General features: G+C 29.3%; 1 protein-coding gene across 2 annotated transcripts in view; it reads left to right on the top strand.

The window, feature by feature from the left end:
• The first annotated feature begins 1,564 nt into the window (after positions 1–1,564).
• LOC100213781 (TNF receptor-associated factor 5) overlaps positions 1,565–18,382 on the top strand; it is a 73,309-nt gene continuing 56,491 nt past the window's right edge. Inside the window, exons 1-3 of one of the 2 annotated variants that reach the window (XM_065798909.1) lie at positions 1,565–1,649; positions 4,595–4,757; positions 6,866–7,022. In XM_065798909.1, coding sequence (XP_065654981.1) covers positions 4,603–4,757; positions 6,866–7,022 — 312 coding nt within the window. In that variant the 5' untranslated portion in view covers positions 1,565–1,649; positions 4,595–4,602. Of the gene's footprint in view, positions 1,650–2,357; positions 2,413–4,594; positions 4,758–6,865; positions 7,023–18,382 lie in introns of those variants that run through there. The other variant, XM_065798908.1, reaches the window with a different exon arrangement.

Genomic DNA, 18,382 nt, shown 5'->3' with positions numbered 1-18,382 from the left:
AACCTCAAAGTAAACCAGACACAGCCGTCCTTCAAGTGAATTTTGCTAAAAAATTTTCAACTTTTTGGCAAGATGAAGTGCAGTCAGCACATTGGTACAAGAAGCAAGTTACTGTGTTTACTGCTGTATTTTAGTACCAAAATTTATTCTCGTCATCTGTCATAGCTTCAGATGATTTAACCCATTCAAAAAATTTATTCTTGTATTTGTTCATAATTTATTATCTAACCATATTGAATCAAATGTTAAAATACTACAGATTTAAACAGACAAGCCAAGTAATCAATTTAAATATCGTTTTATTGCATCAGCAATACCCTGGTTGGAAGAGCAGCATGATTTAAAATTATTCTGGAACTTTTTTGCTGCTTCACATGGGAAAGGATTGGTCTATGCTATTGGTGGGACCGTTAAAAGAATAGCAAAGCAAAAAATAATCCAGAGAAAACTTATAATAACTGATGTCATAACTTTTCATGAAGCTGTTAAAAATGAGACTAATTTCAATGTCTATTTTGTTTCTATGGAAGATATTATAAATACAATTTAAAAATATAAAATTGATGAGTTATTTACATAAACACCAGCAAAACCAGGAATATTTGCAGCGAACCTAATTAACAACAATAATGGGAAAATACAAATGCCATCCTATTCAAGTGCCAAGTATTTAGTCAAACAACTTATGTCTACAAATAAAATCACTAAAAAACTTTAAAACGTTGTTTATATGACAGCAATATAATATGGACGCGATTAGACACTGATATAGTATGGGCGTGTTCTGAAGATTACTATATAAGAACTATTTTTATGAAGATGAAATTATATATTTGTCTAATACCTCTCTACTAAGTTTTAAATTTATTAAAAACAGCCCATTTACCTGGTTTATAACTACCCAAATGTGTCTGGTCACGCTGTGACGTCACGCTGTGACGTTTACCACTAGTTAATTAAAGGTGCGCCTGTTTAAAATTTAATTTAAAAAATGTAATTTAGCTATAAAACTTGTAAGAGTAATGTCTTAACTTTTTGTTTAATGCCAAGTTAATAATTCAGTTCATCTATATTAGCTGAATCACGGTGTTGATCTAAAAACTAAAAAACACTGAGAAAATATTGGTCACGCTGGGACGTTTTATATTTTCTTGCATGAATGAGAGGCCAATATATCCACCCAAATTTTTCTTCTTGTTTTTTGTAGCACCTATTATGAGCTAACTAAAAAGCAAAAAAAGTTCTTCTTATATCTATTTTAATATTAAAATATTAAAGGCTTAAGACAAAAAAAATGACGGGTGTCACGCTGTGACGGTCGTGGAATTGCTCTAAAGTCGGCAAAAAAAAAGGAATTTTCTCCACTAAAATTAGTCACATTGCGTCCATACATATAATTGATGATATTTGTGCAGTCAATTAGTGCAAACTTTGTGCTATTTATAGGGTTATTATAGGGTAAAAGCATGAAACTCGCGGTAGACACTTTTAACATAACCACAAATGGTCTCTATGGAAACTAGCAACTATCAGAGCCGTCCCGAGGAGATTTTCATGGGGGAAGGGGGGGGGGTTACATACCTATTACGTAGGGGGGAAATTCCCCTTCATTTGAAAAAGAAAAATACTTTTGTAAAGTCTCGGGAAAGGTGAAGTTTTTATAGTTTTATAGTATCAATCAATCAATCGTTTTCACTTTATAAAGTAAATGCAAAGTTAGGATAAGTCACAAACAGTTATTTAACTGCCAAAAACGTGACTACCTACAAATATTCATTATAAATTTGACAAAATGTATAACATATTACTAGTACATAAATAATATCAGATAATATAATAATGATAATAACAATAATAATAATAATAATAATAATAATAATAATAATAATAATAATAATAATAATAATAATAATAATAATATGATAATAAAAACAAAAGCAAAAACACTAAAAATTTTTTTTTTTTAAAAAAAGCCACTTAAAAAAAGAAGCTAAAAATAATAAATATCAGGCTTTTAAATAGAACAATAACAATACAGTAACAAGAACATCAGCAATAGCATATTATTTAAAACAAAAGGCAAAAACAACTTGAACTGTACAGGTACAAAGGATAAGGTCAAAACAACATCAAAAATAATTATTGAGATAAATAACACAGCAGAAGCTTCACATAATATTTTTATCTAGGATAAATTCCTTAACTTTGTTGATGAAGAGAGCTCTAACTCCTTTTTTTAGATATGTTGTCTTGATTTCAGAGGGAAGATAGTTCCATGATTTAATGAATTTATATTTAATGGAATTAATGCCATACCTAAGTGTTTGCTTTAATGGTATTACAAGATAGTTACATGATGCTGATCTAAGATTATGGCGATGACTTTTATTAACAAATTTATAATAACTATTGGTAAGTTATTATGCAAACTGTCCAATACAAGTGTGCAATTCAGTAGGAATATTAGATCATAATTAGATTCATAATTTTTGAAAGGTAGTTCTGTGACAACACTTTTTATTTCAATTTTAAAAAGAAAATGGAACTATCATAAGCAATTTAATTTTTTATTAATTTATTAGTAATATAGGTATCAACAACAATCATATAAAAATAAAGAAGGCTATACTTGGACACATAGATAACAATGATTAAATAGGTTACTTTTAAGTATAACAGTAGAACAATACAAAATAAAATTATTTTAAAAACAACATTATGGTAATAAAAGTAAAAGTACATTCAGCTGTTAAATTAAAGCTTATAAACATCATCTTTAAGTCAATTAAAACCCTACAAGTAAATGTGTAGTTGTCTAAAGCTTTGGGTATAGTTTCGGTTATGTCTATGAGTGCTTGGTTAGTACAATTTTTTTTTGCGAAATCCAAACTGAAGCTTATATAGACAATTGTGCTGGCTTAAAAAACTTTCTAATTTCTTATACATAAATTTTACCAGCAGTTTACTGATCTTGGTCGATAATTAAGATGATTTGTGTTTAAGCCTTTTTTCAAGATTGGAATAACCCTAGCAATCTTAAATTGGTCAGGATATGTTCCGGATTTAAATGATTCATTAATTATAGCTGTTAATGGATAACTTAGTTCTTTTGATGCTAGGATAAGTATATTTGTGGGAATGCTGTTGGGACCTGTACTCTTTTTTGGATTGATTGTGGAAAAATAATCTTTCACTTCTTGTGGTGTAACAAAAAATGTGATACAAAAAATAAGATTGGATTATGGTTTTTTAGAAAGTGGCTAAAGTTATGCCTAGAGGGTATGATTTTTGATGATAGATTGTCTTCGATTGAGGTATTTTTTCACCATTACTGTTTAGGTTTAACATAAATAATTTAGTATTTAGAATTTCAAATATGCATATTGGATGCAATATAGGTGGAATTTTTCTAAATATTTTTGCTTATGCCGATGACATAGTATTTACATCTCTATCTTGGTTCTCTCTGCAGAAGTTATCAAATAGAAGTTATGTTGATGCATTATTAAATAATGTTTTGTAACAACAAGTTTGTACGGTTTATAACCCAAAACAAATACTAAAATTGTATCGCTTACATTTCCAAAATTGGGTATAGTGGGTTGCAAACTAGAATTTGTTTACAGCTTTAAATAACTTGGCCATATTATAAAAATGATCAACCGGATGATATGGATATAAAAAAAGAAGTAAAAAATTTATATACTAAAACAAATATGTTGATAAGGCACTTTTACAAGCCTAATTAAAGTAAAGTTATTCCTATCACATTGCATATGATTATACAGGACTTCCATGTGAAACAGATTATTATTATACCTTCAATACTGCTATAACAAATGTACCTTAATGTTTTTTGGATATGAAAATTATTGCAGTTTCACTCAATTGTTTTTAGAATTAAGGCTGTCAACTTTTAATACTATTTTGTCTAACTGTATAGATAAGTTATGGATAAGTTTAAAGAATAAGCTTGTCACATGTGCTAAAAGAATATCATTATTAATTTAATTAACAGAATATTCAACAAACTATTCAAATAATAAGTTTTTGTGAAAAGCTCTTTTTAGTTCTTGATATAAATGGACTTATATTTTTATTTATTTTTCTTTTCTTTTTTCTTTTCTATATTACTTTTACTCATTTGGTTTTTTTTAAAAGAATCTTCTATAAATAACTTTTCCCAATTTTTGACAGTTTTGTACCTAAGCTCCTTCCCTTATAGACAAATTGTCACACTTTACTGCTCTCCCCCTCCCCCCCTACTTTTTTAAAGTTTCACAACAAATTTGTATCCCCTTTCATAATGTTTAATGTTTTATTTGTATATATTTTATGCATATAAAGTATTACTATTGTTTATTAATAATTATATTCTTATTAAGTTTTTGCTAAATAATTTTATTTTTAAATTATTATTAAATTATTTTTTCATTGATAATATAGCCCTAGACTGTGGTCATGGTTTTGTCTTTGACTGTATTACATATAACATGGCATAGCTGTAGGTGCAGCTGAAACTACATTAATACACTGATGAAGCTACATTAATGAACTGACTGATAATTTATTAATGTAATGATTTTTTCTTTAGATTTAATAATGGATCAAAATAAACTAAAAGGATACGATGTAAAATTAGTTGACGGTTTTCCTGATAAATACAAATGTTATTTTTGCAAACTAGTTTTCCGTGATCCTATACAAACATTTCGTGGTGAAAGAGCCTGCAAATATTGTTATTTTAATATGAAAAGGTTAGAATTTTTCAAATTTTAAAGAATTTTTCAAATTTTAAAGAATTTTTATTACATTAAAAAATAAATAAAAGAATATGAAGAATGCAAAAATTAAATCATATATTTATTGTATATATACAATAAGGAATCGCCCATAAATTACACTACGCTAAATTTATTTAAAAAATAGAAGATCTTAAGCTCTTTTACGCTGTTCATTAAACTTAATGCCCTATTTTGATTTTTCATTCAACTTAAGGCTCTGCGAAGGAAAACTTTTGATCTTTTTTGTTTTAGAGATTGGTGATATCTAGCGTTGCATAATTTATAGACAATCTCATAAGGACCTGCTTATGAACTTACTCATTTTGGTTATGCCAAGGCAGTAATTAGCTAATTTATGATAAAAAATTCCTGTTGTTGAAAAAAACACTGATAGATAATACAAATACCATTGACTTTTAGTTTATCCTTTTAAGTGTCTTATTGTTGTTTGTTTTGCTGTTATGCACTTATTTGTAATTGATATAAATTTAAATAATTAAAAAAATTAACTCTAAATTTTTTAAAATTTTAACTTTTTGTTAAAATTTTTTCCAAAATAAATATAGATTTATATAAGTTCTGTAATTTTTTACTTGCAATGCTTGCAAAAATTTTCAAACTGCAACAAATATTTTTTCAAGTCTTGAATGTGGGAGCTATTAGCTTGTATTGGCTGGTAAATTTTAACCTAAATGAACCTTAGTTGTTTACTGCTAATAATTATCACAATTTTGTTAATATTTCTATATTGATACATAGCAGCACTTTTACTGAGTCTTTTACCTTTCATTTGGAAACCATATATACAAGCTATTACAAACCTAATACCTGCTGTTGTTGCCTCCATTTATCTTGCTCACTACCTCTTACTCCTGATTCTATTCCCTACTTTATAAATCTCTATAAATCTTTTCAAAATCTTCTTTGTATGGAATACAGTTATTTTGTTAGGCTCATTCTACTAATAAGGCCCTCTCTCTTTTAGATGAGATCCAAAATTGCAGTGAAAATAAGGTTAGCTGCTGAGCTTGAGTTTCAGCCTAATTATTGCAATGTTGCATGTTATGTTGCAATGTTAGATGTTATTCATGTTTCTACAAATACTACCATGGTTGCGTAACTTGCTATTCAGCTTAGTTGCATCGTTTTATTTTAACTTCATGCTCAAAAAGTGTTTTTAGTGTTTTGAAATTCTCCTCTGCCTTTATTTTTTCTGACCTCCTATAACAGTTAAAGTTTTTTATCCTTTTAACTCTTTTTTTTTTTCTTCTGTTAACTTGATTGTTGTTTAAACAATTTAATTGTTTTTTGAACAATTTAATTGTTGTTTGTCTTATTAGAAAAAGTTTATTTAAAAAAAAAAAAAGATTATCAGAAAGATTAATTTTGATAAGAAACAACAAGAAGTTACTAGAATAAAAAGCAGAGTGTTTTCCACAGAGGACAACTTTTATATTTTGGTTAGCAAGAAATAAATGGCCATATGAAGCAAGCTTATTGAAAAAAACCAGCAATCTAGATTTTGTCATGCAAGAATAATTTTTGGTAGATAAAAACTAGAGATTATAGCTCTTTATTTATTTTTTTAATTCTTGTTCTCTCAACAAGGCTGCAAGCAAACACTATTAAGTTGAGAGTTACTAGAAAAAAAAAATAGAGTTATAGAGTAATGAAATGGTTGACAGAAGACTTGAAAAGTTGAAGGTTGTATGAGTCAGGAAAACATGAAGATAGGAAAGAGTTCCTATCTTCATGTTTTCCTGGAATAAAAGCTTTATGAGGAATAAAAGCTTTATGAGCATGCAGGGACAGATACAGTAAAAGGATGAGACTTTGATAAGTCAAGCGTAAATGAGTTTTGGTTAATGTAACTAGAGATAAAAGCTCCTTAGAGCAGCAACCTTGAGTATTTGTAAAAAAGAGAAAGAGATGCCACTTTACGGCGATGGGAAAGAGGCTCAAACTTTTTGTAGAAAAGAAAAAGTTGTTGCAATAGATTAGCCTCTGTCACACACATTCAAAAAGCACTAGACTTTTTTTAAAAAAATTCATTTTTTTAATATTAAAATTCTTTTTTTTAGCAAGAATCCTGCTGTATGCCCCATAGACAAAGAGCCTATCACTGACAATGAGGTATTTCAAGATAAACATCTTATGAGAGAGATAGGACAACTGAAGTGTTATTGTAATAATAAAGATGCTGGATGCGTATGGAAAGGAGAATTGCTTGAAATTCAGGTTTTTATTTTAAAATATGGTTTTTTAATAAATTTTTACTGAGATTTATATGAGATCAAAAAGTTTATTGTGAAACTTTATGGAGGTATATATTAATAGAGAAATAAAACTTTATATAAAATATTTTGATGATAATTTTAAAATATTTTGAAAATAATTTTAATGCTACAACTTTAAATTTTTAAACTTTTAGTTGGTAGGCATCAAGGTGATTTGTTGCATGACTTTTTTTATAACAATTTTTCACAGATCAATTATCTTAAAAAAAAGCAACTTTGTAAAAAAATCTGTTATTTATGCAATAGTTTATGAAGATTTGAAAATCAAAACATGTTGAAAAGCTTTTTAAAAATCAGTTTATAAAATTTTCAATTACAAAAAAACAAAAGAGTGTGCATAAAAATTAAATAATCCAAATAGTAATAAATTAAGATGTATTTGTATTACAGCAGCAATTAATAACAGCGCAAATTTACTATTGAGTAAAAATGTAAAGTATATATTTTTTGTGCTTTTTTTATACAATTTATTATTTACATAAAATACAGGCAATTTACTATTATTTAACACAATAATTGATATATAATGTCAGTAATAATAATAATAATTGTAATAATTGAGATTTAATACCATGTTAAAACTTTCACAGACTAAACAAGAAAGTTAAATATATTCGATTAAGTCTTGCTTTAAATAAATTGATATTTTTAACTTCCACTATTTCAATTAATAATTTGTTCCAGAATTTGTAAAATTCTGTAATCTGTAAAATCTGTAAAAAAAACCCTCATGATTTCGATTTAAATATTTCTTATCCGTGAATAAATGATGTTTGTTACCTTGAATATTTGAATATGGACCTGAAAAATTAAAAGAGCATGAATATTGAGGAGGTATTTTCCAAGTTATTTTTCTCTATATCATAATACCATTTGTACATTTGTATAAGATCTCCCCATATTCTTTGTTGATTTATAGATGTCAATTTCATTTTTTCTAGTCTTTAGTTATATGATAGATGATGTAGCTCAGGTACAGATTTTGTTACTTGTTTTTGAATGTTTTCTAATATATTTATATTTTTTTCAAGATAAGGACTCCATACCTATATTGCAAATTATAAATGCAGGCGTATATAACTACAACACACCAATTTTATTTGCTCACTATTTTTATACTGAAATATTTGCATATTATCCAAATTTATGCAGGGCTCAAATTTAGTGATTGTGAATATCAGTCTAAAGGAATTTAGCTGTAATCAAATATTTTAAACAAAAGAAATCCTTAAAGAAGATATGAAATACTTTTTTATCTTATTTTAATCATATTCAATATTTTTTTATAAATTGAACTCTTTTGCAGATATGTATACAAAAATAAAAGATGGAGGAGATTAAAATTATATAAAAACCAATTTAAACTTTTTATAGTTATTTTAAAACAAAACAAAAAAATTCTAATAGCTTATTTAAGAAAAATTTTTAATAATTATTTTTACTATCAATTAATTAATTTCTAATTTAAAACATTTAAATTTTTAAATAAATAATTCCTTAAACTTTCCCCCCAATCAAAAATCGATATATTTCATACAATGTGCAAATAGCTTTAGCATAATTTTTTATTGGTTGATTTTTAAATTACCCCGCCAATATTTTTTCGGGCCTTCAGTAATAGTAGTTTTTGTTTTTTATTTATAATCCTTAAATTTGTTTTTTTGTTTTTTTGTTTTTTTGTTATTTCACCTCCCCAAGGCCTAGAAGGCCACTACAGATGAGGAGGCTACTTAGTTGTGGTTATAACCCTCTCTCAACTCTATAACTCCGAAACACAAACCTTGACGAACAAGGCCACTGCGCGGAGAAACAAGTTGAGCGCGGTACTACCAGGGACATGGTGGGGATCAAACTCGGAACCTCTCGCTTATGAAGCGAGCGCACTACCACTACACCACTACCGCATAAATAATCACCACTACCACATAAATAACCTGGTGTTTAAAAAAATAATAATTAAAAATATTTAAGTTTTGACTGTTATTATTTTTGCAGCAGTAAATTTATTGCTTTGTTTTTCTTTTTTTTTTTTTTTTTTTTTTTGCATTATGATAAATTGGCGGTTTTATTAAAACAGTGTTCAGAGTTTTTATTAAATTAAGAATTTAATTTGAGCCTTGTTAAAGTTTGCAATAAATACAATTTAGATTTATGGTTCCCATTTTAAGTCATTTGAAAGTAATGCCCCTAGATCCTTTTCCGATATAATAGTAATTAATTCTTGCTTTATATTATTATTAGTTATGAAGTATTTATAATTTTATTTTTGTTACCAATACGCATGATCTTACATTTTTCAAAATTAAATTTTCCAGTTTATTATCCATTTTTCTAATATAGCAATGTAATTTTGTAAAGTATGTGCATCCGTTTCATTGTTAACTTCAGCTATTACTTTAGTATCATCTGCATACAACAACAATTGGTTTGTAAATTAACTTGGAAGATCATTGATGCACAGTGGGTGCTCATATTATTAGAAACACTGTCTTTTTTTTTGAAAATTATGTGTTAAAGGTTATTTATTATAGAAATAAAAAGGTTGCAGACTATTTTTTCGTAACTTTTGAGTGTTGCGGTCTATATTTATTACAAAAAACATACTTATTTATATTTTTTTAAAAATAATTCCACTATTGTACAAGCAAAAGATTACATATTGGTGATTTATTTTAGTATTTTGTTATCCCTCCCTTGGCACTTATTACCGCTTCTACACGTCTTGGCATACTTTCTATGCATTTTATTGCATTATTTTGAATATCTATGTTATTGTGCCAGACTTTGATCATCTTTTCAATTAATTGTATTTTGTTGGTGATCATTTCAGAAGCAATTTCCCTTTTCATGATCTCCCACAGATTTTCAATAGGGTTTAAATCTGGTGAGTTTCCAGGCCATGGTAGCACTGGAATTTTCTTTGCTTTTAGGTACTCTGTAACCTTCTTTGCTTTATGGCATGGGGCAGAATCATGCATAAATGTAAATTTTTGGTTCTTTGGGAACCATTCCTTCAACTGTGGTACCAATCTTGTGTCAAGAACTTTTATGTATTGGTCCTGGCGCATAGTTCCCTCAACGACATATAAGCGCCCTGTTCCATGTCCACTAATGACAGACCATACCATTATACTTAGAGGATGCTTTACACGTTCTAAGATGCAGTTTTTGTGGAATTTTTCTCTAGCTTGTCTACGAACAAACTGCGATTTGTTTATCAATATCTGGATTGTCGATTCATCCAAGAAACATACCTAAACAACATCAAAAAAACTTATAAGTCAAAGTTTTAATGTAGGCAAATCTCTAAATGGAATGTGTATTATAAATGAAGTACTTACATTTTTCCAGTCATTGACGGTCAAATGCTGATGACTTTTAGCCCAAGCAAGGCGTTTTTGTTGCATTGCTAGAGTGAGCTTAGGCTTTTTAGCAGGTCGACAGCATCTAAATCCTTGTTCTTTGAGTCGGCGACGAACTGTCATTGGAGATACTGGTATTCCAGCATCTTGTATTAAAGTGGTTAGTATTTGCCTAGGCTTATTCCTATTTTCTAGGCAAATATCTCGTATTTTTCTATCGTCTCTTGGCGTTGTTAGCCGTTTTCTACCACAATGTCCTGTTCGTTGAGGAGTATAATCAGCATTTTTGTCCAGATTTTTTTTTATTCGGTTGACTGTTGCCACTGAAACCTTTGTCATTGATGCTATACACCTTTGAGAATAAGAAGTATTCTTCAATAATGCTCCAGCTTCTCTTTTTTTTGAGGGTGAAACATCTTTTGCCTTTCCCATATTGAACAAAATACGTGATTCTAGTAAACCGTTATAGAAGTCAAATTATATGTAAAAATATTGATTTAATCATGTTTAACTGTAAAAAATAGACACATAAATAGAACTCAATAACAAAACAATAAAAAAATCTTTGAAAACTTTAAAAAGAGAGCAATACACAAACAACACTTCACGCGACAACAACACAGGTATGACTGCCAAAATTGTCAAAATTCGGGAAAAACCCTATAACTTCATAATGAGATGAAATGCAATGTTGCCAAACTCCCAGATTAAAGTAAAAGGTACATACATACTATTTGTAAAATAAAAAAAATTATTTTGTTAAAATGTTTTGTTAATTTTGAACTTTATTCACAAAGTTTTTAAAATTTGGTCGTGTTTCTAATAATATGAGCACCCACTGTATATTAAAAATAAAATTGGACAAAGCATAGATCCTTAAAAGTTGTTGTGCAGTTGGTTGTACTAACAAAATTAAAACTTTAGTCTTCCTGAAGATGAAGTACTTAAAAGAATTGAGGTTGAATATGATAAATCATGCTGTAGATATTAGTGCATGTAGCAAGCAATGTTTTCCTAAAATCTTGTAATGTTTATGTTTGTTTTGCACATTTTATTACTGGTGGGTTACTTTTAATTTGAATCTTAATTTAGTACTGGTAAATAAATATCAAAATATCAGTACTTTTTATACCCTAAAATAACCAAAGTAATATGTAGACACCAATGTAAGGCATCATTTTATTTAAACAGAGATCTAAAAGTATGTAAAAATAAAGTAAAACCACCTAAAAGACCTTTATTTTGCAGACATCTGTTTGCTGTTTCTTTTGATTAACTTTTATAGTAATTGTAGGACATAAAGTTACTGTTAAGGAATGTTTTCTTAACTTTGTGTATAAGAAAGTATAGTTTGTTTTCCCCCAATTCAATATGGTTACTTTTGATTTTGCAATAGTCATGTGATTCCGACTGGATGGATGTAAAACTTTGTTTAAAACTTTTTTAAAATTAGTATAAAGGGTATCAAATGACTTACCCCTTGCAATACCTGTCGTTACTGTATACATGTACTCTAGGAGATTAGTTGTGCAACTTTTACCTTTTGTAAAATCATGCTGATTAGAAAATAATAAATTGTTAGCCTCTAAATAATGTAAGAGTTGGCTAAATTTTAAATGTTCTAAAGTTTTACAAAGAATTGAAGTCAAGGAAACTAGCCTATTATTTGAAATTTTATTTCTACTGCCATTTTTAAGCAGCATTGTTATGTTTGCTGTCTTCCGTGAAATAGGTACTACACCTTCATAAATTCACCAATTTTCTTGGGTTTAAAGCATTTATCATATTATTAACTTCAATTTTTTTCAAAGTTTGGTAAAGTATCATTGTTATCTTTTATAAATACTAATTAAAAATATTCAAAGTATCTCAAGATAATTTTCCAGTTTAAAATTTTATTTAAAGGTGTTAGTCTTGCTTCATATGTTTCACTTATAATATATTGCCATATTATTACGTGATGTCCTTGATTTCTGTTCCCGAAAGGAGCGCTATGTTGAATCTATTTGACTCCATTGGCATTATTTACTATTATCAAGTCTAGAATGTTTGTTTCATGACAAGTGGCTCTTTGAAATAATGGATTTACAGTGCATTGGTTTAAAAAAACATTTATCAAGACAATTTACAAATTTTTCAGCTTGAGCAAATAATTGCCTTGTAATTACCTGTTATTATGAGAGCTGTAAGATCTTATTTTCAATCAGTTTTTTGTGGCATTTTTTATATTGTTTGTAATTTTATCATTTGAATTTGGCGGCTTGTAAATACGACCTACTAAATTTTTTCAATTCCAAACTTTAGACAAGCCCAAACTTGTTCGGTGTCTATAGAGTTTATAGTTAGCAGAGCAATAAAATTAGTCAAAACATTACACAAACTAGCAATGACATAGTTATTGACAGTACAAACCGGCTTAATAATGTTACCAGAAAATAAAGTTATTCTTATCATGTTTAATTTTTTTTCTTTCTTCCTAAAACATTATATAATAAAATAAATTTCAAATCATAAAAAATTACCAAATTCAATATGAAATAATAAAAAGTAGACATGTTTTAAATATACATTCTATATAATTAAAATTAGTCAAAACATTACACAAACTAGCAATGACATAGTTATTGACAGTACAACTCGCTTAATAATGTTACCAGAAAATAAAATTATTCTTATCATGTTTAATTTTTTTTCTTTCTCCCTAAAGCAATAGTAAAGCATAGAAAGGTACAATTAAAGAGATAAAATAATAAAAAGTAGACATGTTTTAAATATACATTCCTTATAAATAAAATCATACACATTTCTTATAAAAATAGAACTAAAGGAATGAAAAATAAACTTGTAAAGATTAAATTTGAAAACAAAATAAAATAAAAACTAATATTAAATATGTAATCCTTCTAATTGAAAATATTAAAATTTTAATGTTTTTCTTCATTAATACTTTTTTTACATAATGCTTTTTAAATTAATTTTAATTTAAATAATTCTTTGTATGATTTGTGCTTAATCTCTATGGCCATCTTTGTTGCAGTTTGTTACATTTTATTGCACTTTGTAACAAAGGTGATTATAAAGATCAAGCACTTTGATGTTGCTCTTCAGATGTGGGTACCATTAATAAATGGAAAAATTGTGGTTTAATATACATTTTGTTAAGTACTTTAAAGCAGGAGGCCTCTGGTTTGAAATGGTGTATCAAGCCAATCAAGTGCCTGGTTTGCATTTGTTTCTGCTTTAACTTGATGCTTGACTTTCTAGTTTCTAAAATCAGGAAACTGAAATCACCCAGTTCTTTTCTTATTTCCATCTGATCATTAATTGTGTACATGTGTGTTGATTTGTTGGAGTAGTCTATATGTATGTATTTGCATTTGTCTAAGTTGAAGAGCATTAGTCACTTTGGACCATTCTACCACAAATTTGACTGCTTTGTCAATGTCTAGCTGGAGAGGTGCTTTGTCCTTCTCTCTGTTGATGAGACCTAGTATTTTGCTTGTATTTTATGTTGGTATATTTTTACGCTGGCAGTATTTTACAATGGCATATAGTTTGATGAGATGAGTTATATTTTTAATAAGTCCATTATGAAAAGCAGTGGTTCTAGCAACAATTTCTGAGGAACTCTTCTTGTCATTACATTTTGCTTTTTGTTAGCCAGCCAGTTAGCTTCTTGAGCAGCGAGCTAAAAATTGTGTAGGCATTTAGTTTGTGCAAAAGTCTTTCATATGGCACTTTGTCAAAGGTTTTTGCAGAGTTAGCATATATCACATCTATGCAAGGGCTATTCTAGACCTTACTATTGTTATGTTCAAGAATATTTCTATTCCTGAATGTATTTTAAAATTTAGTAATTGACTTTTTTTATGGCATTGTTTTTTTTGTTAAAAAACACCTAAATACAGCAATGTTTCCGCCAAAGTTCCTTATGGCAGGCACAGGCTTGGGGGTACTGTTGTCTTAACTATTTTCCTAACAAACCCCCTACTATGGCATACCCAGGATACACTTTCAAGTCCATTGAAATGTTTTTTTTTAATCCATTGAAGTGATTATTCTCTTAGGTAAGAAGCAGTGCTGATCATATGTGAACAGAATGTTGTTATAGCAGTCCTTCATGGTTCACTTGTGAATGAATCCTTCCACTTTCTTGCAATATGATGTGCCCACTTGTGTGTGTCCTAGTGACTTGCTTTTATGTAGTTTGATAATTTGTTTTAGTTTATCTGTGATAATTCAATATGCTTAACAACGTTTCTTCATTATCGGGTGGACACGGAAAAAGTAGAGATTTCTTTTAAATTGAGATTCCTTTAAACCATAAATGCTTTTTTTTTCAAATTTTTTTTTTATTAGATGTGTTTACATCAATTAGAGTTTCAACACGGTTTTAAGGGGCTTGATGGGCTATTTAGCAAGATCAAATTTTATAGCAGGTTGATGCCATCTTTTTGCAGTTTTTTTCTTTTCCACTTTTTTTGAAAGTCCTTTTTATTTTTTGTTCCTTCACTTGCCTTACAAAGATCTCCTTTAACTTTTGCCCAAAAATCCTCAATCTTGCGCGATTTGGAGGATTGCATCTTTAGGAACAATTTTCACATTATTATCTGTGCACCACTGTAAAATTTTAAATAGTGAGAACCAGCAAGATCTGGCTAAAAGAGACACAGGTTTTTGTATTTTTTTCATAAATGGCAAAAGTTTTATTTAGCGGCATTCTTTGATGTTGAGATTGGTAGTCAAGGTCTTCTTAGTGTTAAAACAAGAGTACTGTATACCACAACTTGAATGTAAACTTTTTTTGTCAAATATACTTAAATTGATTATCATCAGGTTTATCTTTGTCCTCAAGGTAAAATTGTTTACCAGGAAAGTTGTGAAAAATCTGCCCTTACAATATGTTTCGTCGTCTTCAATTATGCACATACCTTTATTCGCAATTATTATAACCAACTTCTTTGCGCGTCAAATTCCTTTAATTTCACCATTTAAGCACTTCTTAGGTGTATTTATCTTATGAAATGCTTTATTCCGACATTTTTAAGTACTTTTTTGATATAAGAACGCAAAGTCTTGAATTTTCTTGCTAGATCTTGCTGTGACTGGTTCAGATTTCTTGCTATTGAACTGAGAATTGACTTTACCTTTTTGTATTTATGGAAAGTTTTCTTTCTTCCACTTCCAAATTTTCTTTTGAAGCTTTAAGTAGTCTTGAACTTATAATATCTATGGTTGTAGATTTTGGGACATTTGTACGTTTAGCAATCAAAAGATATGAAGTTGATGGATTTTTTGAAAAAAATATGCACAACTTTTTTACGCACCTCAAATTGTTTACAAAATATTTTGCAAATTATTTATTTGGAAGCAAAAGTTTATCAACACATTTAAAAATAATAAGAGTCAGTGCCTACTGGTGGTGTGTGCGAAGTGTGTAAAGCACACAGGCGGCAAATTTTAAGATCAACTGTAAATGAAAAATTACCAAAAAAATACATCGTTCTGATAAAATTTGATCATTAATAAGGGCGGCAATTTTTATTTTGCTCACACTTAGAATTGCACACAAGTTGACCGGACTTTTCCGTGACCACCCAATATTTCTTCAACATGTATGAAAATTAACATTTTTTGATATTTATTGTTACCTAAATCACTCCCAACAAGGCTGCAAGCTATTAATTTAGGAGTTAATATAAAACAAAAAATATTGTTAAAGAGCAAAGAAATGATTTAGAGAAGACTTTTAACAATAATGGCATGACATTTGTTCTAAAAACCATTGTTCTTGTAAAAAAAGATGAAAATTTGATTACAATTAGATACAGCCACTTCACAAAGAGATGAAAACCATAGGGTAGAATGCAGGTTGACAAACAGACATAAAATGAAATGAAAGTTTTCGTATATATATGTATATATGAAAATTTTCATATATATATATATATATATATATATTTATATATATATATATATATATATATATATATATATATATATATATATATATATATATATATATATATATATATATATATATATATATATATATATATATATATATATATATATATATATATATATATTAGGGGTGTCCACTATGCAAAAAATTTTCAAAACCACCCAAATTGAACTTTTTCCCATTCTAGTATTTGTGTATAACGTAAAAAATTTTTTTATCAAATTTTAATAACTATTATAGAGCCCCCTCAGAGCCCCTAAAGACAAAGTTCTGCATTTTTGGTTAAAAGTTATATTCAAAGTATCAGACGGGAACCCCAAAACTAAAATTAAGACTGTCTTTCTGAATGTTATTAATGTTGTTTCATTGTCCAACTTTTTTTTTTCCAAAATCAGGATATTGCTGCCTGTGATTTTCAACGCCCTGCAGCAACCATTCTCATTTACAACTTTTACCGTACGAACAAATTTTTCAGCTTCTTTGTATCCTGGTTGCTTTGTCCACTGTTCAATTGGTTTAGCAAGCCAATCTGTATTGATGCCAAGAATGCTGAACAATGAGTGAGATTCAGGTCCCAGAAGATTTGACAAACCTGTTTGGCGAGTGATTTGACGAAAAACTGGCTTACCATGACGAAAATTTTCGGGTACTGGAATTTCCAAGAGTTTGGCTGCCATATCTTTTTTCACAGTGGAACTAACATGTTTGCTGAAGAAAGCAAATGGAACTACCTCTTCTGTCAAATACCATCGGCGATTGGTTTTTTAGAAAGAATGACATCAGCAACTTCCTTGTCTATTTTTTTGTAGTCCATCATGTCGTGGATGAATTGTAGATCATTCATAGGTGCATCAGCACCAATGCTAGTTTTTGTCCAAGCTGGTGTGTGGAAAAGAGAAAGATATCTGTTCGTTCTAAAAAGTTTGGTCGTCATCCTCTGATCATAAGGCAGTTGTTTAGAAAACATGAACATTTTATTCGCATAAATGTTACATGCCATCCACCGAGCTTGGTGGATAGCTCCTGGTTTAAGAAAGTGTACACCCCGCGGTGGAGTTTGCCCAAAGATGATCAGTGTGTTCTTAGCACATTCGCGATAGTCATCTCTTGGAAATGTTGAAGCATCTTCCTTAGCAAGTAGATGTGTCAAATGCTGTATGGTCTGTTCTTTGAGGTTTTGCAGGTATCTTCAACAGTTAAAGTTTTGATTGGCAACTGTTTATCCAATGCTGGCCAAGCAGTTTTAAATTCAGCAAAGAATTTATTCTCTGGACCAAAAATGTTTCCAAATAATTTCTTCCAAACTGCTCCGACAAAGGTTTCAAAAATGTGATGTCGACAGGCAAGATAGAGAAGTTTTCGACCTAAGTTTTCTTCAATCAATTTAGCAGCACCATTGTGGATGCCACTATTACTGGCAGTGGTATCAAATACCAATGCCACAACACTGTCGCTTAGATCCCCAGCTTCTAGGAGATCCAATGTTGCATTTGCTTAAGTCTCTCCTTTTGAATCAACGAGAACGGGAACACCAAGCAATTTCGCCTCACTGTATTCTGGAGCACCCGACACAAGCACAGCTAACTGTTCATGTTGCACAACTAGTATGTCTTTTAGCAGTTTTCCGTCTCAGTGAAGGGCACCAAACTGGGGTGGGTTGAGCCTCACATTATCTATAACACTCTCAGCAATCCTCTGTCGATTTAACATTCTACTTCAACGAAATGTCGATCTGGAGATATCAAAATCGTCCAAGTTTCCACCAGCAGCTTTAATTACAGCAGACACAATCCTAGTTGTTTTATTATCAGACAATTTCAGCCTGTCTGCTGCAGAAGTGATTTCCTTGCATTGCATAATTCTTTTGGGGAGGTGAAGAGTAATAAATTCTGATCGTCTATTCATTGGAGGTTCATAATTCAAGTCCCACCCTAAACCGATATCTACTTCAGCAACAGTAATATTTTCATTAAT

This window comes from Hydra vulgaris, chromosome 06 (genome assembly GCF_038396675.1).
Source record: "Hydra vulgaris chromosome 06, alternate assembly HydraT2T_AEP".
Taxonomy (NCBI): domain Eukaryota; kingdom Metazoa; phylum Cnidaria; class Hydrozoa; order Anthoathecata; family Hydridae; genus Hydra; species Hydra vulgaris.
Note: the sequence above shows the minus strand (reverse complement) of the source record. Positions and strands in the feature narration are given on the sequence as shown.